Raw genomic sequence first — 25,638 nt, forward strand, 5'->3', positions numbered from 1 at the left:
TTTTTAAATCACTGTTTAGAAGTAAGGCCAAAAATATCTAAAAAACAAATCGGGGGGAAAATATCTTATTTTTCTAACCAATACTGTGATTGGAATTTAACTTGATAAATTCTCTTTAAAATAAGATTCTGGTATGTTCTCATGGTCCATCTAGTGTCAAACATCTACAGCTAAGCAAAATTACAAAACCTGTTCCTGTATTTAAAAAAGCATATGCAGATGCTACTAGTTCATATTTGAACAGCATAAATGTTTAAACATATGAACATCAGAACACTGCAGTATGGTGTACATGTGCATTCAGAGGAGCCTCACCTACAAAGATGACAAGGTCTGGCCAGTATAAGGTAGTGTGTACACATTACGATGAAAGAGTTGAAGGGCACCGACAAAGGAAGAGGGGGAAGGGGCTCCATGTTGAATCTCAAGAATGTGCCGAGCAAGGTATTCACTTGGCTGTTGGACTGCTGTCATCCTGAGGGGGCTGAGGAATAATCGGTGTCTGCTGCCTTCGGTTTTGCTGTTTGGCATGCAGAGTGATGAGCATGGATGACGGTGGGCCAGTCTGATCTTAGCTCACTTCTAAGGCAGCATGCTTTGAATGTAGAGTGATTGAAAGCAAAGCTTCCCTGGTTACCTTGTGGCCTCTTTGCCTCTTTTTGGCTCACTTAAGTCTCCTGAAGCCTATACCTGATAGGAACCAGTCTTCTATTGTGCTTGCGCAGGTGGTCATGGGATTCTATCGACAATGCTGTGCTGTGGCTTTGCCCAAATAAGTTTACTGTCTACCGGTCTATAAAAATGTCTTGGGTGAGCTTGTCCATTTTGTATTGCATGTTCTGTACTGTTATGAGTGATATAATGTGTAAATCTTTGAAGAACTCCAATAAAATGTAATTTTCCCTACACAACAGATTTGATTAAGTGGGAGTAATAGCCAGTAGACTGAACACAGAAATTGATAACCTACCTAAAAGGGCCCTGAGTTTACAGACATGTAAATGGCAGAATAATGTAATAATCAGATCTGCAAAATTATGGTGGTGAATTACCTAGTAGGGGATTACCCATTTTTGCCTTGAAATGGATTGAAATACAGTAAATTGGACTGTAATAACTACACTAACTGCCTTTTACTTATTTATTTCAGGGATATGTTCATTGAGAGCCAGTTAACATGTTTTTTACTCAGCAGTGTGTTTTTAGCAGTATACATTTCAGGCTATAGCCTAGATAATAGTCTGCCGTTAACTCCTCAAGTTGTGTTTTAACTACTTTGCTAGCTCTACAATCTCTAATACATTACTGTCAGTAGGCTATAGCAATATTCTGTTTTGATTTTTCAAAGTGGCAAGTTCTGTTACACATTTTGAGTCTATCATGTTTAAAAATGTTGCATCTTGTTTAAATCTCCCTGGAGTCGCATGCAGACCATAGCTGGGAACCCATTAGAGTACCTCTTCTCACTGGTTGGCATGGATTGTTGGATTGGATTTCTGTTCCTCTTTGTATGTGATGTTAAATGTATTGGTTTTTATATTTATGCTTTTGTCATTTGTTTAATCTATAACTCTGTGAGAACAAAATAAGTCGTTTTATTCTAAAATAGTAAATATCCCGATAATGACACAGGATATTGGTTTACTGGGAGTAGGTTCACAGAATCTCTGAGTAGAGCTGTACTTCCTGGGCCTGATTTGCAGGTAGGGCAGTGCATCAGTGCGTGCATATGAAGGTGTGCCTCTTGGCTGGCATGTGTAGGTGTTTCCTGTGTAAGTACAGAACACACCTGATAAAAGGCCAAACCTGACAGCTCTTTCACTCATCTGAGCCCTAGAAGTGAAACTTCATAGTTGTTTTCTATTCTAGGAGGGAATTTTGCTTCCATTCAGATGTCAGTAAGTTATGATCTCTTAAGACTGAAAATATAAATCATGCTATTTTTCAGTATACTAATTAACGCATTTTATGGTTGACTAGGCAAACTGCAAACTTCAGGCCTGAATTTACCTTGATATATGTTTCATATACTGACTCTCAAAGAAATGTCTGCTTACTGTACTGTGTGTTTCATGTTGATGTTTTGTAATTCTATAGAGTTGACCAACAGGTTTTTTTATTCTTCCTATTCTTCCTATTCTCTTTGTCTCTATTTCTTTGCCATAGCAACAGGGAAAGAGACAAGATTATGATACCCGCAAAGCAACTACTAATAAAAAAATAAAATAAATATATATATATATATATATATATATATATATATATATATATATATATATATATATATATATATATATATATATATATATATATATATATATATATATATATATATGTGTGTATGCATATATATATATATGTATGTATGTGTGTGAATAATATGAATATATGAGATCAAGTGGCTTTCATATAGTTGAAGGCAAAACTCAGGGGAGTGGGCCCATAAGAAAGGTCTTCTCTAGAGAAGAAAGAGAGCGAAGAGACAGAAGTAAAGTAACTGCAAAAACATGAAAGGAACTTGGCTGGATTTGGAGGCAAGGTTTGCGGAGGTGGCTCTCTCCCACCAAGTTTTTAATAGGGAGGTTTTGTACAAAATGTTATTTGTTTTCTTAGAAATAACAAAATTCTTGTGATAATTTCATGCTGAAAGCTTTAAGAAGGAAGTCCAAGTATGCAGATGAGGGAGCAGAACAACAAAAAGCCTGTCAATTTTGTCATTTTACTATTTCTTTCTTTATTTTTATTTATTCATTTTTATTGATTCCTTTTCCAGTACATTGCACTATTAATCAAACTGTGATGGCATACATGAACTGTTTTGATACTCTATAGCTAGATGTTACATTTTTAAAAATTCCACCCAGTCAATTTTCTTTTTATACACTGAATGGGTATATGTGGTGAATGTGGCTGAGCGGCCACAGTTTCACTAACTGCTGCCAAAGGGCCACCACCCAATACATGAGACGCCAGCATGAGACACCAGTGCGAAACTTCCGTGCTGCAGGAAGAAACCAGACTGACAATTTCAGAGCGTCCCTCGTGTACTTTTCATGCTCTGTATTGCAGTATTAAAGTCGACATTTTTTTTCTCTCTTGCATCACAGGTGATTGCAAATTACTCACCTAATTAAAATTGGCTTTGATTGCTACTCTGCTAATAGTCTTGATTAGAACAAGACAGCAAATCTTGTGATCTTCCTGTAAAGGATTGTTTAAGTATATGTACATTTACTAATTTTGCACAATTAGTAGGCTGTGAGTGTAGCTTAATTCAAACTTTTCCCCATTCTTCCTGGGAAGATGTCAGGATTTGAGGTTTTTCTTTGTAATATACAAGAGGAAAATGGGCCAAGCTTGTCTTTTCAGCAAATTGCAAAGTTCATTCCAAAATCTTTTGAAAGTAATTTTCCTTCATTGAATTACTACTGAGAATGGACAAAGGGAGCCAAGGTTTAGTTTGGGTCATACCTGGGTCATTGCTTTTTACATTTACTATCTAACATTTGTCAAGTAGTCATGGAAGGGGTTGAGAAGAAGCCTGAAAAATGGCTAGAATATCATAATTTCACCAGGTTGTTTTCTCTGATGTCATTCTGCGAATGGCTTTGTGCTTTCAAATTTGAGCTGGTAACTCTGAGCTGGTAACAGCTATATGGCAATCAATAGTTATGTCTCTGAATGCCAAATACACTGAAATATATTAGTCGTTCTTTCTTGTCATATGCCGGTGACTTGTCATTGTCGCACTGTCATGTTCAAAGTGAAAGAGCTAATTGGATGTTAAATTATATAATCACATAATTGATTATCTTTACCAGTTGTGTTTTAACATCTTGTTATTTCTTACATTAAAAAATGTAGTTGTTTGGGGGGACGGTTGTAGCCTTTTTGAAACATTGTCAAATATTGCTCCTGTTTTCTGGTGCACCATGTGCCAATCTCAGAAAACCTGAATATTTGTGATGCATGATGTATATCAGGATCTCTAAGTATCATGGTTCTACAGTTTTTGCCATATTACCCGCACGTAGTTACTAGGGTCATTATGTAGTTTGTGTTTGAATCTATCCATCTTAACATGAATGCTAGGATTTGGTATTTGTGGGTAGTTGTATTTATTCTACTGATAACTAGACTGTAGTTCTGTTTCAGCTTTGACATGTCAGTGGCAGGTTTTAAGTAAGCACCAGTGTTTCAGATTTTGGCATCCAAGTTTTTAAAGTGCAAGGTGCAGAAATTCTCAAAATATTTTTAAACCACTGACTTTAAAATAATTTTTTGTAATTATTTTTAAAGCTACTTTTAAGTTACTTTTTTAGATTTCCAATTGCCACTGAGTGTGGATCTGTTCATTACCAGAGTGATTTAGCATGTTTGTTGTCTCTGTCTCACACTGAGGTCCCTCTGTGAAATCACACCCATGTGTGTTTTGCCTTTTCAATTATTGTTGCTGCTCCTTCTTAAAAGTTGCACCAGCTTGTGGTTGGGCCATTCCTGTCCGGTACAGGCCTGTCATGTTTGGTTCTTTCTCATGCTCACAATTTACATTTGAGTAGTTTTCAAGCAGAGCTGATTTAGAAACATCTTGTTGATTTCTGGAGTTAATGTTTTTGCTCTGGAGACTTTTGAGGTTGCTTGAAGGTTCATCTCCAACATGATTGTCAAAGGAAGGATAGTCAACCAGCATGTAATACTGTTGGTAACAGAAACGGTATGTTGAGCTCCATTATAAAATGATATGCATTAATTGAATCATCCAGGTCTGTTGCAGTTTTATGTTGGTTGTGTCAAAAATCTGGAACTCTGGATTCAGCAACAAGACTAAAGTATAATTCTGTGGACCTGTAGATTGGCATGTAGCAGGTGCCAATCAGTAGTAGGCCAGTGTAGATTTTTGTAGGCATATCTACATGTTTAATGTAGTATGTTAGTACGATGGTATGCTGCTTCACAGTAAGAACAGTCTGTCCAGTTGATGAGGGATAGAATTAGTGTTATTGTCTAAGGGGTATTGTCCATCTCCATGCCTTATACAGGCACCCATATGCACCCATTCCAGATGGAATTATGTCTTTGTAGGCCTTCAAAGTGATACAACAGACATAAACACAATAGGATGGAGTGGCAGAGATTCATTCACAAGTTCTTTGCCTGTACCACTTGATGATTAATACATTTTGATAAATAAATTAATATTCAGGTTCAAAATGTGTTGTTTAATAAAGCGATTCATAATGACTATGAAATCAAGATATTCCAAAATATTCTCAATGTTTCAGAATATTTTTCACATCACATTTTACATTTGCTATCATGTTGTCTTTTTTTTTTCCTATTCACATTGCCTTTTCATTTCATATTCTATCAAACACTACATATCACACACTCTATAACCAGCCTGCTAAACCTGCCAGAAGTGTTATAGATAAAATGGATATATCATAGATGTGGAAATAATTTTAACACAAATCTAATCTAAGAGAGAGAATTAGGATCATAGCAGTAAAGGAGACCAAAAGACTGATTCCGTCTAATGATTTACCACTATTTACCTTGACTAGCTTCTCTTTTTCTCTGTCTCTGTGTTTGCCCATAGGCAAGTTACCCAGCATGGGAAGACTTTGTCACGAAAGGGGCTAAGCTGCAGTCACAGCTAAGGTAAGAGCTGGCTCCTCCCCTTCACATGAACCATACCCATGGTGATCTTCAGTTTTTTGCACAGAGCATACACAGCAAACATGCAACTGACCTTCCCAAAGGTCCAGTCTACTCTTGCTGATTAATATCAAACACAATTCACTCACACAATTTACTGTGTTCAGGACAACTTACTGTCTCACTTCTATCTGACTGATCAGATGGTTGTTGATTCCTTGCTGTTTAGGCTACAATATGACCGCATTGTTATGGACCAGTGAACATTGATTGTAGCTTTGACGGGGGACAACCACAGTTCATGCTATATAATTTCTGGTTAGCTATTGATCAATATATGGTGAAGTGTGCGAACACTGGCAAATAGCCAGTATCTGATGGGCTAGAGTTGAAGCCTACTGGTAATAACAATAGCCAAAATATGCATACTGTGTGAAGAGACAGAGATACAAACATTGTACAAACAGTGAAACAGGTATTGAAAGATTTGAACGTGAGAAATGACAAAGATGCTTACACAGGTGAGAGTTGGCAAGGAGCAAAAGAGAGAAGATTGCAAGAACAGTAGAGGGAGACATTGAATATATTAGGAAAGAGATTTAGAATCAAAATACTATAAAATGTGTGAGTAGTTTCCAATTTGCTCCTCTATACTCTGTTAGTGTTCCAGAAAAGTCTTATCGCTTAAATTCAATACCTATAATCTCCTGTTCATATTCAGGGATGCTAACCATGTATAAGGCTGGGAGGCCTCTTATAGGCAGGCAGGTGGTGTTGAAAGACAGTACTTTGTAGTTCATATCACCTGATGCCTCAGTATTTTGATAAACTAGCACTAGCAGGTCTCTTTGCAGAAGAGGGGCTCTGAATAGGTCCCTACAATAGCGCCATTGACCCCATCAGTATGCCTCCATCTCCCTTACTCCTGGCACACATTTAGCACTATCGAAAGAGCTACTCGATCAAGGAATCCCATTTTAATGCCTCTCAACTCCTGCAAGAACCTGCTATACTCCTGCAAGAGTATAGGATACTGAAATATTCTTTCATGCAATGTTATTGAATACTAGATACTAGATACTTTTAAAGTGTATGAGTACACTTTAAAAGTGCTAATAGTGTTCTTGATTGGTCATCTAACAAGGGTGGGTGGGTGTGTGCGTGTGTGTGTACATGTGCGAGTTGGTTCCATAGAAGCAAAAAATGGCCATGGCCTGCTGGGTGAGAGAGCTTGTTTAATCACTGTGGATTCAGAGCACAGGGAGGCAGTCGTGTTTATCTGTCCAGCCATGCATACAGAACTTGGCAGTTAGCACTCCTTCAAGCATGATCAGGGGTGCAGTAGGTGGTCGCACTTGTCACAGGAAAAGCAAGTTAGCTCTTGCTCTCTGTTTGGATGCGATCATGTGATAGGAACTAGGTAGCAAGTGAGGACTAGCAGTGACTGTCACTGCAATTATGTAACAAAAGGAAGGTGCTAATCTGGGATGAAGTTATTGTGTTTAATGGTGTTAAGTACACAAGTAGGGCTTCTAACAATGAGGTGTTTGGTCCCTAACAAGTTTGCTTTTCACCTGTATTAATGGTGACATGTATCTCTTGTTTTAAAACAAGTGTCATGGGTGATTTTATAGAACAAGTAATAGGGGAACGGGTTGGGTGATGTTTACGTGAAGGACATGTAATAGGGGAACGGGTTGGGTGATGTTTACATAAAGTCAAACATCTTCCAACATAGATCATGTTTTAGGAGGCCGACTATAAATGAGTGTACGTATACTGATTCAAGTTAAGCTTACTATAGAAAGTTCCACCTTTATTTTAAATTGTTTGGGGTAAAACGGCAAATGTGTTTTCTTGTGAACTGCTTTCACATTGTATCTTGGCCTAGTTTTACTAAGCCTGGGGCTTTGGCTTTTGCAGAAGAGACTACTGTGGGGAGATTTTTTTTTTTCCCTATAAAAGTGGGAAGTGCTCACAATGCTTGTTATTGTAGGTATATTGTGTCTAGGGGAGGCCAATGCAGAGGCATGACACACTGTGTCCAAGGAAGGACAACACAGAGGAAGACACTTGGTGTCCAGGAAAGGACAACACAGAGGGATGACACTTTGTATGTCTGCTCAGTAGCCTGTTGAACTTAACACTTTAGTGTTACAAATGCACTGTAATGCCCTCACATGCTGACTGCCTCTGCATTCTCACTCATTGTCACCGCTAGGACATCAGTTTTATTAGTCTTACGTTTGAGCACCATAATCAGTTTCTCAGAAGCCTTAATAATGGTACATTTGAAAAGAGCAGACAATTACCCTAGCAGGATCGTATATTTCATTGAGGATATTCCTGCATAAAGTACCCTGAAGGGCTGTTTCCCAGGCTCAGATATAGGCCAACACTAGACTAAAAAGAATTTCCAGTGGTGATTCCAAGCCTGTACTTAATCCAAAACCCAAATCCAAAATGTCTGGGAAACCTGCCCTATCAGTTTAGGTTGAAAGGCCACTTGAAATTTGCTTTTTATAATAACAATAGCACCATGTCTAGTGAAAGTCAGCTCAGAATTACCAGCCCAAATAGTTTATTTATTTAGTTTATTTATTATGTCTTTTGATCCTGCTTCTCTTTGTGTCTTTCTTAGGACAACTATCATCGTCACAGGCTCCTTTTTGGATGCCTTCCAGAAGGTGGCTGACATTGCAACAGGAACACGTGGTGAGAAGACATTTTTTTTTCTCATAGTCTGTTTTGCTCTCGGGCTTATTGTCATTGCTTTTCTCTGCTATAAGATAACAGTCAGAATTCTTAGAAAAGTATATATAGCAAATATGCATCAGGGGCAGTTTATAAAAAATGTGCAAGGCTGAGGTCTGAACTGAATTCAACATTTGTGCTTCTAACATTAGAGACAAATTTGATAAGTAGATATTTAAAGGAACAGTAAATAGTTTTTACCACCAAAAAGTAGCAAACAATATGAAAATGATTAATTTTTTTACATTTTGCATTTTTCTATGAAGTGTAGCTCACATGTTTCATACTGTAAAGAATGATCATTGGAAAATGACTTGCTCCTTAATTGTCATCTTGAGGCTTTGTTTCATGTGGGCATTGGGTACCATAGATTTTAGTAGCTCGCAATTATGCTTTCTTCTACTTTCTTCAAATGTATAAATGCTATTTTACTGTAAGGTAACAAGGTCACTTGACTAAACTGTGGAATCATGTACACAAATACACACTTAATCAAATGTGCCTAAGACAAGGGGACTGCCGTTGTTTAGAACTACCTAAGCAGGGGTGGGGTAATGATGCTAAATGCACTCCCACGCTGCTAACCTCTCTTTCTAGCATATGAAGCTCTTTTAAAATTACTGACAGTCCCTCGTCAGCTCTTTCTGTTGCTTGTAATGCATCATCACACTCTGCTGTCAACACTCCTTCAGCCACACTCATGTAGCCAGCAGGCCTGGTTTATGAAGAATACAGTGTCAGTGTTTTATTTATAGTGTTTGGTGTCAGTGTGAGACTTGATCTCAGTTAATCTTGTCAGGTAGTTTTGTCCTTTGTGGTGAAGTCTATGTGGAAATATAGAGAAATTATCATCTTGAAATCAAAATGGTATTAATTTCATCATACCTTCATTGCAAGCCTTCCCACTTTAAAAAATATATTGCAAAAACATGCAACAAGTTGGATCTGCCACTTGTTTTTATGTTGTGGACAGAAGTCATCACGCGCTCAATCACGATTGGTATTAACCTCTGTTTGGGGAGTGAGGCAAGGAATGGCTACCCCAATAAGTCTATGGCTAATTGGGGTTTACGGCTGTCTGGTGGAAATATGTGATTGTAAGCAAGTTGTTGAAGCATGTTTTTGTACTGTGCATCATGTGGCGCACCTCTGCACAGAGAAAATTAAGCTTTATGATTGCAACACATTCAAGGGTAATTCAGTGAAGACATGGTGAAATAAATGATGTTTCCTTAGAATGTTATTCTGTACATCGAACATTAACAAGGCTGTCAGTTGAGATGAGTGTTAGGAGACGGAACATTAGCTGTGAGCTGTGACATTTGACCTCATAGGTAGAAAAAAGCTCTGTTATGTTTGCTTGCTTGAAACATGCCCAGAATAATGAAGGTCTAAACAGAAATGTGTATTAAAAACATTTTCAGTGACAACTTGTTGGTTTTCAGTACACTGATCATTTTCAGCATTGTGAGCCATGTCCAGTATTCTTGGTTGTACATTCTGGCCTTCTTTTACCAATTTTGTCTCCATCACTCCATATGATTCCCAGTTCTATCTGTGGCAACTGTGGGAAGCAATCATTTTTACATGGAACAACGTTCTTGGTCATTGCATTTAAAATTCCAATCTAAAATTAATTTTACTCTGAAAGTAGGCATCTGATTTGTTCAGTGCTTATTTATCAGAAAGAATAAAAAAACAAGAGTAATTAAATTAACATGAGGAATAAGAATTGTCTACCAAGGTATAATATGTATGTTGCAAAAGTTAAAATTGTACATTTTGGAGTTTAATTTTATGGCATGATTTCATTGAATGTGTGTCAGATTAATTCGGACTGTATAATGTGAGGTAAAGTATGAGGTTACATTACAATATGCATGGTTCTTGCCCCTTCCATATTATGATTCCATATCACATTGATGGTATTTTGAAGGCACGGTAGATGGTAGATCATTGGTCAATCTGGTATATTTGTAGTGGTTCCCATAGAGGCTGCATTTGATGCTGTATTAAAGTTCTGGCTTACTAGTGAGTCTTGACCGGAGATTTAGGATAGAATCTATTATCAAGAATGATGCATTCAGTTTCTAATTCTTAGAGGAGGGCTTCTACTTATTGTTAATTGTCTGTCTACAGGATAGGTTGCTGCAGTTTGTGTTTTGCTTTCCCGTTTCTTGTTTTCTTCATGGGCTGCCAAGTTTTAAGGTGTATGCTGAAATTTTAGAACCACAAATCAGTGAGCAAGCATCTCCATTTACTGCAAATGCATTGTGCCCTAAATGGAAAGAACTGGAGTCGCCAGCATGTTGGAATTTGACAAAAATGTAATAGCTTTATTAAAAGAAATTGTCCTGGAATGCATTTGTATGCAATAAAGTTGCTACAAGCAAAGTTGTCATGGTCCAGAACTCTGCTGCTCATCTTCTCACTTATATCCGGTCACACCAGTACATTAAACCCATTCTCAGCAATCTTGTACCTTATTATCAATCTTAATTTCTTCTGTCTACAAATCCACAGGCTCTCTCAGGTCTTCTGCTGGGCTCTTTACTATTTCTACAATGAGCCTTCAGAGCTTCAGCCATCAAGCAATTTCAAAATTCGCTCCATGCCTCTGGAACTCCTTCCCCTCACATATCTGACAGTCTACTTCTCTCCATATCAAATCCAATTGTGAAACATACAATTTCCCCCTAATGTATGACCTTCTTCAAGCCTAATCTGTCCCTGACTTTACACTATGCTCTTTCCTAGTCAGTATTGTCTACCCCTGTATTATTGTATCTTTTCTGATGGTCCATGTACTGTATATTTGTAGTTGTAAGCATCTTCAGGTTCTTGAAAAGTGCTATTTAAATCTCATGTATTATAATTGCTATCATTACTGCATGCATTTTCCTTGACAAGTTAAATGAACCTCAAGAGCTGGATGAGGATATGTGACATCACGCAGCATGCCTCAGGAAGTAGGAAGAGAAAAATTGTGCTCTGTCGTAGACCTAAAGAGCTACACAGAGTTCCAATCAGCAAATATCCCCTGGGTACCACACTTTCTGAGTTTCTGTATTGCAGTGCAGTTCTCATCAAGCTGTGGTATTTATATGTAGCAAGGCTTTAAATTCTAACTTTATGCCAGTTCCAACTTTACACCAGTAAAATAAGACTTTTCCCATCAAAGCATAATACTTAGAAAAAGATGATGCTGACATTAATATTTCACAAAGAAAATGGTTGTGTTCCATTATGCAGGCAGCTGCCTTGGTAATCACAGCCTACCAAGGTACTTGGCTATTTGGCAATAAATACTAACCAAACAAACAATTAATTAAATAAATAAAGTTACCTTGCCAGGCATTGCATTCAGCTTGTTGCATCATAAATTCTAGCACAGCCTGCACTTTTTTTATTTACTCACAACTCCTTGCTATCTTCTTGTCTTACCTAAAAGCACAGATGCTGAACTGGTATCTTTATAAGGTGAATTTGGCTGCATCATGGATTTGGTCATTAAATCCATGGAAAGGTAACGACATCTATGCAAATGAAAAATAACTGTTAAGGGAGGCATCACAGGAGATTTTTCATGACCAGTCATAGCGATTTGCCTTGTTTTGCAGAAAGTATTATATGCACATAATGGAAAGGGAATGCCGAGAACTCTCCTGAACCAATACGCAGTGTGAATTTAAACTGAAGAGTGACGTTCCAGTCACTTTAAGACTTTGGACGTGTGGATGACAAGACTTCATAGTACTAGTCCTAATAAAATTCACTGAATGGGCTAAATCAACTAGTTTTTATTAATATTATTATTTTTTGTTTTAGCTGGATAAGATTGGCGCAGACCTGTTTGTTTGTTTTCAAATGAAACCTTTTGTTACAATGTGGATACAAAGTAAACCTTGACACAAATCAAAGAGCACAATCCAATGAACAGCCAATGAAAAATGACAGGCCTTCCTAACTAAGACTGGTAAGGCCCCTGAAAAGTAGTGGTCAAGATCCAGGATGCAGCCAGACCACACTGTATTTTCCTGGCTTTGACATAGCTGTGGGAATTGGTCAGAGCTGATTACCATTTCTAGCTGGAAAGTTGCAGGATTAGTAGTTGCATTATATTAAACAAATTAAGCCATGGAAACACCTGCTGTCGAACTGCAGTAATAAATATGATATATTGCTAAAAAACGAGGCAGACAAAGCCTACATTTCATAAACATGTTGTCTTGGGCCTAAATGAGGTACCTTAGAAAATAAATTATTTAATTCCCCCTTAAAGGTGGGACTACCTTTATTTCAGGAGTGAGAAAACTGCTTCAAAATGTGTTTACCTGGTAGCTTCCTCTCGATTGGAACACATTTAGTAAGTTATCAGTTATTATCCCAGTTAATCAATAAACTGTATTCATTCAAACATATCACATGTTGAAATTTCCTAAAAATATGGTTACATGTAATAACTCCTATCAAATTTTATTCAAACTCGCCCCTTCTCCCGCCCCCATAAACAAATTAATGAAAATAATAAAAATTAATATAATTTAAAATTAAAATAATAATAGTGGCATGCTTTTTTCAGTACTTTGGAATATTTTTTTTCTGAATATATATATATAATTTTTTTGGTGTATTTTTTAAATGGGGAGTATTTAAGATATATTTCTAGGATTTTACTTGGAACCAAAAAAAAAAAAATCCACCCTTGCCTCTATATGCCTATGTCTGGGAATTATTTGTGAGAGCACATCTCCACAAAACCTGCATAACATTATAATATTCAAACAAACAGATTGTACCTGTAGACTATGTCGGAAAAGAAAAAATATAGAAATTTAGGAATAAACAGGGTTGCTTATGATGTAATTTTTTTGGGGGGGGGGGCTTTTAAAAATACTTATTATGAATATGTGGAAAATGATAAAATATATAAAACGTTTGAGGCATTCAGTCAGTTTGAAATGTATGGAAATACTGGGCCATCAGCTCCTTTTAAAATGTGATTAAAAAGACATCATATGATCTTGCTTACGCCTTTGTGTTTTGTCAAACACTGTCGTTTTCACTGAGAAGTATGAGCATACACTAATCCTGAGAATCTTGCAAGTTATAGGAACAGACAGCTCTGTGTGTGTGTGTGTGTGTGTGTGTGTGTGTGAGTGAGAGTTCTTCAGTAGTCATGAGTACATCAACAACTGTGCTAGACTGGACACTTTTAGCCCACTTACCCTGTCATTCCTAGGGTGGAGAAGGCACAGGATGCCCTCTACTGTAGTCCCTGTAATTATCCAGCCATCTTTTTCCCCTCCCTCAAATCTTTTCTCACCACTCCGTTGTTTATTCCCTTGCTCTTATGTGATTTAGATGTAAGTTTTCTGTGTTGTCCTTTCCACCTCCTCCCCTGTGTAAAAGGGCTGTGTGAAAAGCCTGAGCCTCTAAGCTGCAAGCTGTTTTCTTTCTCATTCTGTCTGTTTTCTTCTTGTTCTGGCCTGAATATATAGTCTGCTGGGCAAAGGTTTGTGCTACTTTTATTATTGCCTTGTTTTTTCCTTTCTCATCAAGAAAGGGAGATTACTGAGCAACAGTGACTTCCATTTTTATGGAAACCTTTCTGAAAGCATTTGTAGCATGACGAGCACAACCTCCTTTATTGTTCTGAAGTGCTTTTTTTCAGAGCGACCTTTACTCTGACCTTTGTCTCTCAACAAAAACGAATGAGTGATGGAGCAATTGGCTATTAAAACCACCCACTAAGAGTGTTGTCATATGGACTGTATTGTAGAAAACGGAATAATCCATACTTGCCTTCTCAGCTCAGATATGGTTTCGTCAGGGTTGAGCGAGAAGCTTTGTACCGTTTTGGTCATGCACCTGTTTCAAGCCTGGCATTAATCTGGGCAGATGAGTCATCAGGGCCCTCTCTCCTCTTCGGCTGTCTGGCCTTAAAAGGGGTGGGTGAGGGGACACCAGGCTCGCTGTAGGGCGTGGGTGAGGGGACACCAGGCTCACTGTATGGGGTGGGGGAGGGGACACTGTAAGGGACAGCTGTCCGTTACATTGCATCACCCTCCCTCCATTTGTATGCATAAACGTCAGTCTCCATTGCACACATTCCAGACAAAGGATTAGCAAGCCAAGGGAATCCAGAGCCCCACGGCTAAGTTAGCGTGTCTGTGTGCCTCTGTTTGCACTTGAATCCACACACTGACCACAGCAATGCCACTTGGGAGCACTGGAGCGTGGGGGAGGACAGCTGGCCTGTTCCATGACCCCTCCACTCCAGAACAGGAGCTTGACGTGTGGACCCCTCCACTCCAGAAAGGATCGCTTATTGGTGTGACGATCCTTTGTACAGAGTCTCATTCCAGGCTTTCTGAAGTTTGGTGCATTTAACTTTGTCTTCTGACTATTTCTGTTATGATTTCAAGAAAAACTTTATGGCATCTACAACACTGATTAATTATTTCCAGCGTTCAGTATGGTCTCTCCTTCTCTCATACTTGGTAATTTAGCAGGAACCTTGTATTGACACATTACTTTGTCAATTTTGTCTCTACAAACTTGATGTAGGTGCAGGGGAGTGATCAAATTAGGTTTTCTTTTTTTGGCTTGCTTTGAGAGGTCAGTGATGATGCTGTATGATTCACCTCGTTGAGTACAGTGGAGAGCGATACAGCTCCAGGCTGTTTTCGATGGTTTTGGCTTCATCTGTTTTTCAGGGGCTGAACAAACAATGCTGTGATTCTCTTCCAGATCTCAGGGAACTCCCTCATGACTGGTTGCCACGGCAGTGGAGGTGTCAGTTACATAACTGGCCTGGCACACCCATATCACATTCAAATGTTAGAATTCCGGTCACAGCTTGGAAGTATTGTCCATCAGTTAACTGGCTAGTAACTCATCCACTCTGTGTTTTCCTAGGCAGATGGGTTGTTTTTATTTATTTATTTTACATTTTTTTCAAAATTACTAAGCAGGCTCAGTCACTAAAAGAAAGCTAAGGTGAGCAACAGCATATTGTGCAGTAAGAAATTACAGCAATACTCGTGTTCTCCTTTAAGGCAGCCACCTCACAGTTGGGCTTGAGTTGAGTAGGTGTGAACAGTGGCGGCCTGTGTGTCTGCACACACAGGATGTCTTTGTGCATGTTGGAGCTGTGTGGGCATTAGCTACACTAGCATTTGTATAAAGAAGGAAAAGATTTGGAATTTGTTTTGGCCTAAACCAAAGGGAAAGGCAGGAGGAGAAAAGGAGTCCTGTTGGTTTTTTTTTGGTTTTTTTTGGTGGACGTTGGAGCCTAATGGGCCTGAACAGTATTAGGGGAAAATTTTAAACTGTAATTTTTTGGCTGTTGATTTAAATAATGTGATAGTAATTTGTTAAATTGACAGTTGGAGCCAATTATCACTCTAGCAATGGAAAATTATGTAGCATAAGGAGATAATATAGCTACTTTATTGCTGTATGGAATATATTTTAATTAAAGGTTGTAGAAATTGGAATATTCATATTTTAAAAATTTCTATAGTTTAATTTATTTGCGTAATGCAACCTTTTGCAATATCAAAATAGCCAATACAATCCAGCCCTAGACATAAAGGATGCTAAGGTGCTAAAAATTGGTCAAAATGTTTTAAATTAAACCTCTGTATGATACTGCCAGTGTAATGGCTTAAGTGTAATGGCTTAATGGTAAACTAGCTCCAAATGAAACAAATGTCAGTACTCACAAATCTGGCAACATAAGAAGAAGGAAAAAGAGAGGTAGTAAACAGTGTGGTACCCAAGCTTTTCTAAGGAACTGGGTGTTTTGGGCATAGGTTCTCCATCGGATGTAAGAAAAATGCTTCTAGAAGGTGAAATACAGTTTCTGTTCAAAATAATGTTCACTTATTTCATATACAAGTTGTAATTAATTTCAAATTGTAGCACATGACTTAAAAAATTTGTCCATATTCATTAGACTGATATATCATCACAGACTATTTTCCACTAAGGGCTGCTTGTGCTCTTTGGACCTGACATGGGATTTGGAACTGCAAAGATTCAAAGACCTGCATCAAACCAGAACCAGATGTTTTTCCATCTTCATCTGCAGTTTCTTCACTTATAAAAAGATTTGCCAACAGACACTTCATTTAGCATGCCTTTGTTCAGACTGCTTCAGGCATGCTGGATTCCCAACCAAGACCCATGTTTCACCCTTACTGATATATCATACATCTTGATTTGATTTCATATGAGTTATTTAATGCTCCAGTTCTTAGGGCCACTGGAAAGACACACACTCATAATTCCCAAGACCCAGTGATCATTGGGTGGGTGACACATTTTTCTTTTGGAGGAACCTGATCACTTGTATGGTGTCAGGAGAAGGAAGTTGTTTAACTCATTAATGTGTATATTGTAATAAGTGCCCAAGTTGGAAAGTTTTGCATTGATCTGGGTAGTGAGAGCATAATACATCTGTAATGTTGTAAATCAACTTTTATTGGTTCTCTAAAGAAACTGTGATTGAGTTTGCATTGAGAAGAAATATGGGTCATAAAAAATGCAACGAACGATTGTTAGTACATTAAGCAAGGAAGTAATGTCATACCCCCATGTGCTCTTAGAAGATATCTGATGTGTATTTAAAGAATGAAAGTATGTTTATATATTATAGGTTTGCCATCAAGGAAAAACCACCAAGGCATGAGTACCTCTACAAGCAATGTTACAAGCCTCTTGAGGGTCTAAACAGTGCTGCAGAAATAACTACTCACACACAAGAGGGTGAGGAAGGACTGAATACGCCACAATATTGGCACAAACATTTTAAGATAACCAGGAAAGGAGGTCTATCACTAAATATAGTTCAAATGAATCTACTGACTCTGTTTACTGTCTGTGCTCTTTCTTGAACGTGTGCACACACAGCCTAGGCTCTCTTAATGCAGTGACCCCAAACCACCCACTCCTGGCTTAACCACTTTAGGCCTGGCTATTTTTAGTGCAAAGACGAACATAAGCATTCAAGTGAAGAATTCTTTGAAAGAAAGTGCAAAACCTGTTTTAGGCAATGTCATTGGGTAACATATAGCATTTACCAAAACCCTGCCTGAGATGTAAAACGTGCACTCACAGCCAGACTGTAATAATCCAGAACAAACTTAAATTCAGGTTTCATAAATGTCATGTTTTCTTAATTAGTTGAATTGTGTTGAGTCACGATGCCTTTACACTAATTCAGTCGCTGTTTAGAAGTACTGCCCACAGGTTAACCCTCAGTGAGAAATCAGCTCTGGGAAGCTTGTTTTCAGTGGTGCACAAAGGGCAAAGTGCATTTCGATGATTGTATGCTTTTTGCAGTGCACAAAGAAATGGGATCTCCATGTAAATGAGGTGTAGCACAGCAGGGTGTTTGAATTTTCATTAAGGCTTAAGAGGTTACACTAAGATGGCCAGGCATCAAGTCAAACAAAATTCATGCTGAAAACTGCAGTTTACAGTGAGCCATGGAATAATGTTCTTCACAAACATAGCTCTCATAATTCTGTTTAGCATGATTACTAACAGTTAACCAACAACCTAATTAATCGGAGGCTTCAGTGTGAACTAGCGCTACCCTTTCTAGATTCATAAGCAGGACTTGGTCAATTTAAATTGCACAATATTCAGTCCTGATACATCAGTGTTTCCAAAATGACATGAATTAAAGTAAGACCCAGGTTTGATTTCTCTGTTCTGTCTTTATTACATAGCATGCACTCAAGATTGACTGACTATCTCAAGGTTGATCCTTATCACTTAGGTGAACAGTCTGTCTAACATACTCTGGTTTACCAGAATATCAGAACGCACGATTGGGGTTACAAATATGATGTCTGGCTTCACTCATACATCAACACATCACATTATGCTTGGTGCAACTATTTTTAAAGGGATGAGGTAACTCGTATGGCTAGCAGTAACTAATCACCAAACTTCCTAATTAGGTTGTGTTTCACTTAACCCGATCCTTTTGTGCGGCACCATCTAGCAAAACGCTACACTTTGCATCGTGAAAGTGGCGTGCAGGCTGTCCCTGTTTATTGTCCTAGTGCTCATGACCTTTTTTTTTATACTCTTTTACCTCATAAAAGGCTTGATTTATGTCATATGAGATCTGATGTAGATGTGGAACACCAAAGCAGGTGTACACTGATGATCAAGCTGCTTTGTGCCTTGGGTTTTGTGGAACTTTTTTTCCTCACAAGTTCATTGTAAATTCATTGCCTCTTAAATTTTTGAAGTGCTTATTGGCAAACACACATAAAAACTATGCCGTCAACCTCAGTAGAGTGTTAGTAGTACCTTTTCATTTGCCTACTCTTGTGAGGAGTGTGTGGGCACTTTCACTGTGCCGTATTAAATGCATGTTAAGTATTAAATGCATGTCTGATAGGATTGTATTTATAATCTGTTGGCTACTTTATTTGAATAGTTGAGGTCATGTGCCAACGTTGATGCATGTTTTAGTTTGGTCTCATCTGCAACTTATCTATTTTTTCCACATTGGTGACACATTCCTCTGTGTGTGTGTGTAACAGATTCTAACACAACTTGATGAGAATCATTACAAAGGAGTATTGAAAGAACAAATGCAGCAATGGGCCCTTTGCATGCTTTTTGTGTTTGTTCAGCAAATAAATGCTCACAGACATTCGCTGAAGCAGAATCAGTAACATTTATATATCTAATCATACTATGCATCTTCTGCTATAATGCCACTGAAAAGCACACATTATAGTCACTGTCTGTGCAATGCTGCCATTTGAGTAATTTGACCAATAGGACACAAATAAGCAATGTGACACAAAATACTAAACCTTCATGTTAGTCCATATGTCTCTTTCTCGCTTGCGGTGTGTGTGTTTGTGAATGACGACATTGTGACTGGCTTGGGGTCAAATGGACTCGGTAAGAAAACAGAGTGTGTAGAACATTAAGAACATTTCCCCAAAGCTCCTTCTGTCCTTTTTGGACTTGCACACAGTTAGTGACATTATAGCAAAATAAATGACAGCTTAGGAAAAAGTTTCCATGTAAGAAACGGTAACAGGTGGGGAAAGTTTTTTGCTTAAGAAATGGAGGTGGGGGGTATCAAGAGGAGCACTGGAAGTAGTGATTTAACTTTCTAGATAGGCTTCTTTTGAAGTTGTAAAAATTAGAGGTGAAATCTTTCTTTCGGTTTGTAATTGTTTCATAATGTGATGCTGCTTCAACTCCATAGTAATCGTACGTAAAACAACATATAGGTATGAATTGGGGTCCAACTTAAAACATTATTAAACTATTAAAATAACAGAGCACTGATGATCGAGACTAGTTGTATGGTCTGTATGCATGAATTCCTAAATAAATGCATACTATTTATAAACCATGACTCCATATGTACATTTTGACAGTTAGCCATTTAATGTGTTAGATTCACTTGTTATTTAGCAAATGTGATTTATTTTGTTCTATGATTTGTAGCTATGATCACCAGTCATGCTATGCTTAATGAATTGTGCTTAATGTATTCTTAATGAATCTTACGTGCATATACTGTAGCTTACATTGTTCATTATAGCAGTATTATAATACCATAGTCCTTTACCATAGGGGATTTACTACATCAAATGGAGCTGTTGTTGCTGTGCCCCATGCCTTTACATAGGACTGGTATTTTAAAAGAAATGGTCTTTCAGACAGCCTGAAATCGACACAAACACACAAGGATTTCAAACAATATAGCTCCAGTGTCCATGACTCCAGGTATGATTTCTGGACAATAACAACTTTCTGTATTATGACACCTAAAGAATATAATACTACAGAACTTCAGCAAAGGCAGGAGCACAAATATCAGTTGAGAAAATACTATTAGGCTAACAGATTTCTGGGGTAAAGTTACTGTGCTGACTAACTTGTTTACATTTGATCAACCATTTTAATCACTGCTTAATTTGAACACTGGAAAAAAAAATAGGCTCTTTAGCTGAATAGACAGATAGCTAAGTTATGACACAGTTTGGCTGTGGCTGCAATATAACAATTTCTCCTTTCCTCTCTTTCAGTGAATTCAGTCTTTTTTTTTTCTTTTTTTTTCCATTTGCAATATTTACTCGTTGCTTCACAGTTCTTTTGCATTTTGCACCCTAGCAGGACTCTGCACATTAGTACTTGGGTAATTCTGTCATTCTTTTAGTAGTCTTATGCAGGAAAGGGTGTGAGTATGTGTGCGACAGAGACCATTACTTAAGAAGGTTAAACAGATGCTCTGGCTGTTATGCCAGATATCTGGCTCTTTGGTCCGGTGACCTCCTGTCAAACCTGGGTTTGAGCCCTGGGTACGGTGGCTGCCTTTGGCGTTCGTTAAGTTGTGATTTGTCAGTTTCATTGAATCTCTCCCCACATGGTTCTTTGTGTCTGAGAGCATGCAGCATTTTAAGCAGCAGAATGTTATTCACCTTGATCTGTGACTTTTGTTAGTGATCTTAGAAGGGAAAGAGTTGTACACCACCAAATGAAGATGGGTTAATTCTGTATTTTCTCAGTATATAATCAATCAAATTAGTGGTTGAGAAAAAATTACTGTTCTTTTATCTCTAAATAAATATGGCCTAAATCTTTTTGAAGCCACTAGTGTCAGCACGGAGTGTTCATATATTATGTGTTGCAACACTCACTAGTCACAGTCTGTTAGATGCACACTGTATTGTCGGAGAAGTATGCCATAGGTACATTTTGAGGGGAGTTAGATAATATGATTGACAAAATAATGATGTATTTAAATATAAGAAAAAAGGGAACTGAACAAGCTTACGACTGAAATGATCCAGTTGAACAGATGAGAGAGAGAGAGAGAGAGAGAGAACAACGCCAAAGAATTAGAGGACATGCCTTTAACCAAGTGGCTCAACATGCAGGCTGACTCAAACACTGAAAGCCAACCTGTTTTAACCTGCCTTCATTACCCTTACCCCCCCCCCCCCACCACCGCACACTATACATACATACATGGCATAAATATCTATTTGCAAATGTGGCTGGCCTATCAGACTTAAAAGTTTCATCCTAAAACTTTTGACTGTCCGTCCCCGTTTCTGGTTCTCATCATCTAGATCAAAGTGAACCCTTGTCCAGGGTTTGTTGTTTGACATCATGAAGGGAGCACATTAATGTATGTTAAAGCACACACGGATCTTCCTAAAATAGACACTTTGGTACATACCAATATCAATGATGGATAGATGCAGATAATTTTAATTAGGCCCCATTTTAAATGCACCTTATTTTATAAGCAAAAATAGAAACTATTACAATTGATGCTACATAATTTAATGGTGTTCTATAAGAAAGAAACACTTCAGTCGGAACTGAGCTGGCCAATATGTAGAACGATAGGTATCAGTGTAGATGTAGGTGTAGGTGTCATATAAGATTACAGTTCTCTTGCTTTGCCAAGGCCCCATTGAAGGAGTCTTTTGATGGAAGTGTAGCTTCCTTCATGTGGCTCCGTCAGTATTAGGAGAGTACCAGACTTGGCCAGTGTGTGCATCTCCTGCTTAGAATGAAAATATGAGATTATGTAAAACTACCCTTTTGGGATGCACACAAGAGGTATTGACACACGTGTTTAGTTGGTGCACATTCATGAGATTTCATTACATTTCTTGAGATAAAAAATGTTGTTGTTGTTTAGGTTGGGGTCTTGAAATCCTCTTATGAAATTTAAAAAAAGGTGTATCTGCCATTCATGCACATTTGCTAGCCTCATCAGTTCCTTGGCATGCTGATTTTATATTGTCCATCGGACATGGTTACTAGGAAAACCCACATTCTTGTGCAAGCTTGCTAATAGAAAAAAAGGCCATTGATAGTCTTTAAAATGTATGTAAACTACCCTTGAGTCCTTTCATTTATACATACTTGTACAGTATTATATATAGCACTTATTTGTTTTGTATTTATTTGTAATTCACCACCTACTGGAAAAAAAACTGACCTATTTAGGCAACTCAGTTAACCAGTATTCAGTTCTTTTCAGTGTTGCATCTTGCTATCCCAATCCAAATCTCAGTGCGCAGGCAAAAAAAAAAAAACTAAATATTTTTATCCATTATATTGGCATCAGAGCATTGCTTGTGTCCTATAGTTCAAGATGCTGAAGTAAATTAATTGGAAGCAAAATGTAGGGACAGCTTGTTACAGATAGACATCACAAAGCAGTAAAGGAAAAACTATGAGAAAATCCCTCACAAGAAGTCAAAATAAGTCTATCTGGGGGGTGGGGTGGGGGTGGGGTGGGGGTCACACGCACACAAATGTGCACTTTGCTTTGCTTCTGAATTATTATTTGTTATCTTTGAATGTTTTGAATCATGGAGCTAATGTGAAGAAGTCATAATGTTTTCCTCACAAATGTACTCATGTAATATACTTATTCCTGTCCAGAGACACAACTCTAAATATAAATTTGCTGGAACAGACAAATGTAATGAACAATTCTCCAAACTGTCTAAAACTGTTTTGTGTAGTGCGTTACCAAATATGTGGATGATGGTGTTTGAGCAGAGTGACCTAGGCTGTACACATGATGCAGACTTAAATAGTGTAAGCACAGGAGTTCATTATTAGTCCTTAATTAGTGTAAGCATAAGCATTCTCTGTGATTAGAAAGCATTGTGTTTGTGTATTACTACTGTATATTTAATTTCAAATGTTGGAAGCATTGTAATTAACACATTTTAGTTAAACCTCTGTAGATTAATCCTGTGACCAAGGGTGGTGCGGGTTTCTACAAAGAAGCTCCAACAGAGCAAAGGGTGTTTTGCATGGGTGTTTTATTGGATTGGTGCTAGATCTGTACGATGTAGACAAAATACTAAGTCATATTAATGTTACATACTGCAATTGTGGTGTGCCTTGCTGTATATTCAGAAAACACAGTAACCTTTGCCGGGCCATTCCCAGGTTAAAGATGTGCTAAAATTATAATTCTGACTAAAATAGTTTTTGCTTTATTCATGTGAATACCATCACTGATCAGAGCACATGAAAACAAGTTTAGAAATGAGAGCGAAGATTTTCACAAAAAAAAATGTAAATTGTGATTAGGGGACTTGTTTGCATATTGCATCTTTTGTGATCTTAGTATTGCAAAAGTCAGTTCAGCATTAACAATTCACCAATATATTGTGTAATTTGTACTCTGAAAGAGTACTTATCTTTTACACACCTTTCCCCCTTGGATTCATCTTTAATTTCAACTAATGTGCTTAAAAGCCTGTAATACTTAATGGGCGTAATGGTGTTTTCTCAAAACAGTAAAGGGATATTACTGCTATTCAAATTCTTATCACTCACACCCTCTTTTCAAGCTGCTTGTCTTTTTCTCCAGAACAGTGACTAACAGGAGAAGGAAAGGAAAATGTAGTAGAATGATGCTCTGCTGTTCAAAGTTACACAGACTCCAAAACAGAATGAGGTGTGATTACTGCTAGCACACAAATTAATCGTAGTAGAAGAAACAGTAAAGTTCTGTGTTGGCCAGAGTTCTGCCAGGGTTGTCCATTTATTTTCCTATTCAAGAATGCAAATCCATTTATCTTTTACACCTAATAACAACAACAATAAATTATAAATGGAAAGGCCTTAACTTCTTAATTGGTGGGGGAAGAGTATCACACAAGTTTCACAGTGCTCACTCTGTGACCCTTGTTTGAATATTGCAAAATTCACTTTTTTCTCATTAGGCTAAAAATGTGTTGCTGGTGTAATTATGGCCATGAGCATTAATGGATGCTTTCATCTTTGTGTTGACAGGTGCGACAAAAGAGATTGGATCAGCACTGACCAGAATGTGCATGAGGCACAGAAGCATTGAGAACAAGCTCAAACAGTTCACCACGTAAGAACACCGCTTTTATAAAGACAGAACATCAATGAGTCGGTGTTCTCTACTTGACCAATGATGGATAATGGTAGAAGACAAAGGCTGCATAAATACAAGTGCAGTATTAAAGCTACATTGGTCTACTCCATGTTTTAGATAACAGCAAACATGACTTATTGCTTATTTATAAATGTAGTATCTAATCCAGTAGCATTGCTTTGGACAGTAACGACACTCATCCATGTATGCCTTCATTGTTGCTTCTTTAATATCTACATCATCCTGTACTATTCAGATAATCTGTGCATGTGTGGTAGGGCTCTGATGGATAACCTGATCAATCCTCTGGAAGTGAAGATTGAAGAGTGGAAGAAAGTGGCTGCCCAGCTGGATAAGGACCATGCCAAAGGTGCAGACTCAGACCACGTAGACTACATGCAGAGCCCATCTGCCATCTATTTGTCCATCACCAACTCTCTATTAAAACCTTATTATAAAAACTAGTGCTTTATTCTCTCTGTGCGCTTAAAGTACGAAGCTATATGAAGTTAAAATCTTGTTTTAAAGATTTGGTTCTGACATAAGGAACTATTTTATTTGACAGCTGGAAAATCCTAAATTAAGTTTACTGTCCAACTTTGGAAACCCATATGAAATATTTAGTGGCACTTAAACTCCATGCCAGTCAACTTGCAAAGGGGCATTTATTTATATGAACAAGCCACTATATTGAACATCTTGGGTACTGTTGGCTCTGTATGAATTATTTATTGTTTTTTTTTGTTTGTTTTTTTTTTACCATGAAACTTCCATTACATTTGTTAGGGGTTAAGCAACAGTTTCCCAGTATGAAATTAATGTTGTCTTTTCAGAGTACAAGAAAACACGAGCAGACATCAAGAAGAAGTCCTCCGATACCATCAAACTGCAGAAGAAGATGAAGAAAGGTAAGCAGCAGATGAATGAAAAGAGTCAGGTGAGGCTCAAATGGACTGGCACAGGATATTTTAGGATGGCTTGTCCTGTGTATGAGTACAATTACTGGAAGCACCTATGGCTTGGTACACAAAAAGAGCTAGAAGAAAAAGATGAGAATAGGTTCAGTCCATATGCAAGGTTCAGGCAATGAGGTGTCTATAGGTACATACACCTACACACACATTGTGACAACTCTGACTACACACACAATAGCACAGCTGCAATGGTTCTGCACCTTCTGTTGTCATTACACCACGCCCACGTCAGTCTCCTTAGTCACACTCTCATTATAAGAAAGTAGGAAATGGCTGAAGTGGCTCAACCGTGATACAGTGAAAGAGGGA

At 37.9% G+C, this 25,638-nt stretch overlaps 1 protein-coding gene across 1 annotated transcript in view; it reads left to right on the top strand.

The window, feature by feature from the left end:
* Positions 1-25,638, top strand: part of mtss1 (MTSS I-BAR domain containing 1) — a 42,592-nt gene that overhangs the window by 2,133 nt on the left and 14,821 nt on the right. Inside the window, 5 exon segments of the mRNA XM_035524111.1 lie at positions 5,600-5,661; positions 8,300-8,373; positions 24,247-24,331; positions 24,634-24,725; positions 25,189-25,267. Of these exon segments, the coding sequence (XP_035380004.1) occupies positions 5,600-5,661; positions 8,300-8,373; positions 24,247-24,331; positions 24,634-24,725; positions 25,189-25,267 (392 nt within the window).

Source organism: Electrophorus electricus, chromosome 3 (assembly GCF_013358815.1).
Source record: "Electrophorus electricus isolate fEleEle1 chromosome 3, fEleEle1.pri, whole genome shotgun sequence".
Lineage (NCBI taxonomy): Eukaryota > Metazoa > Chordata > Actinopteri > Gymnotiformes > Gymnotidae > Electrophorus > Electrophorus electricus.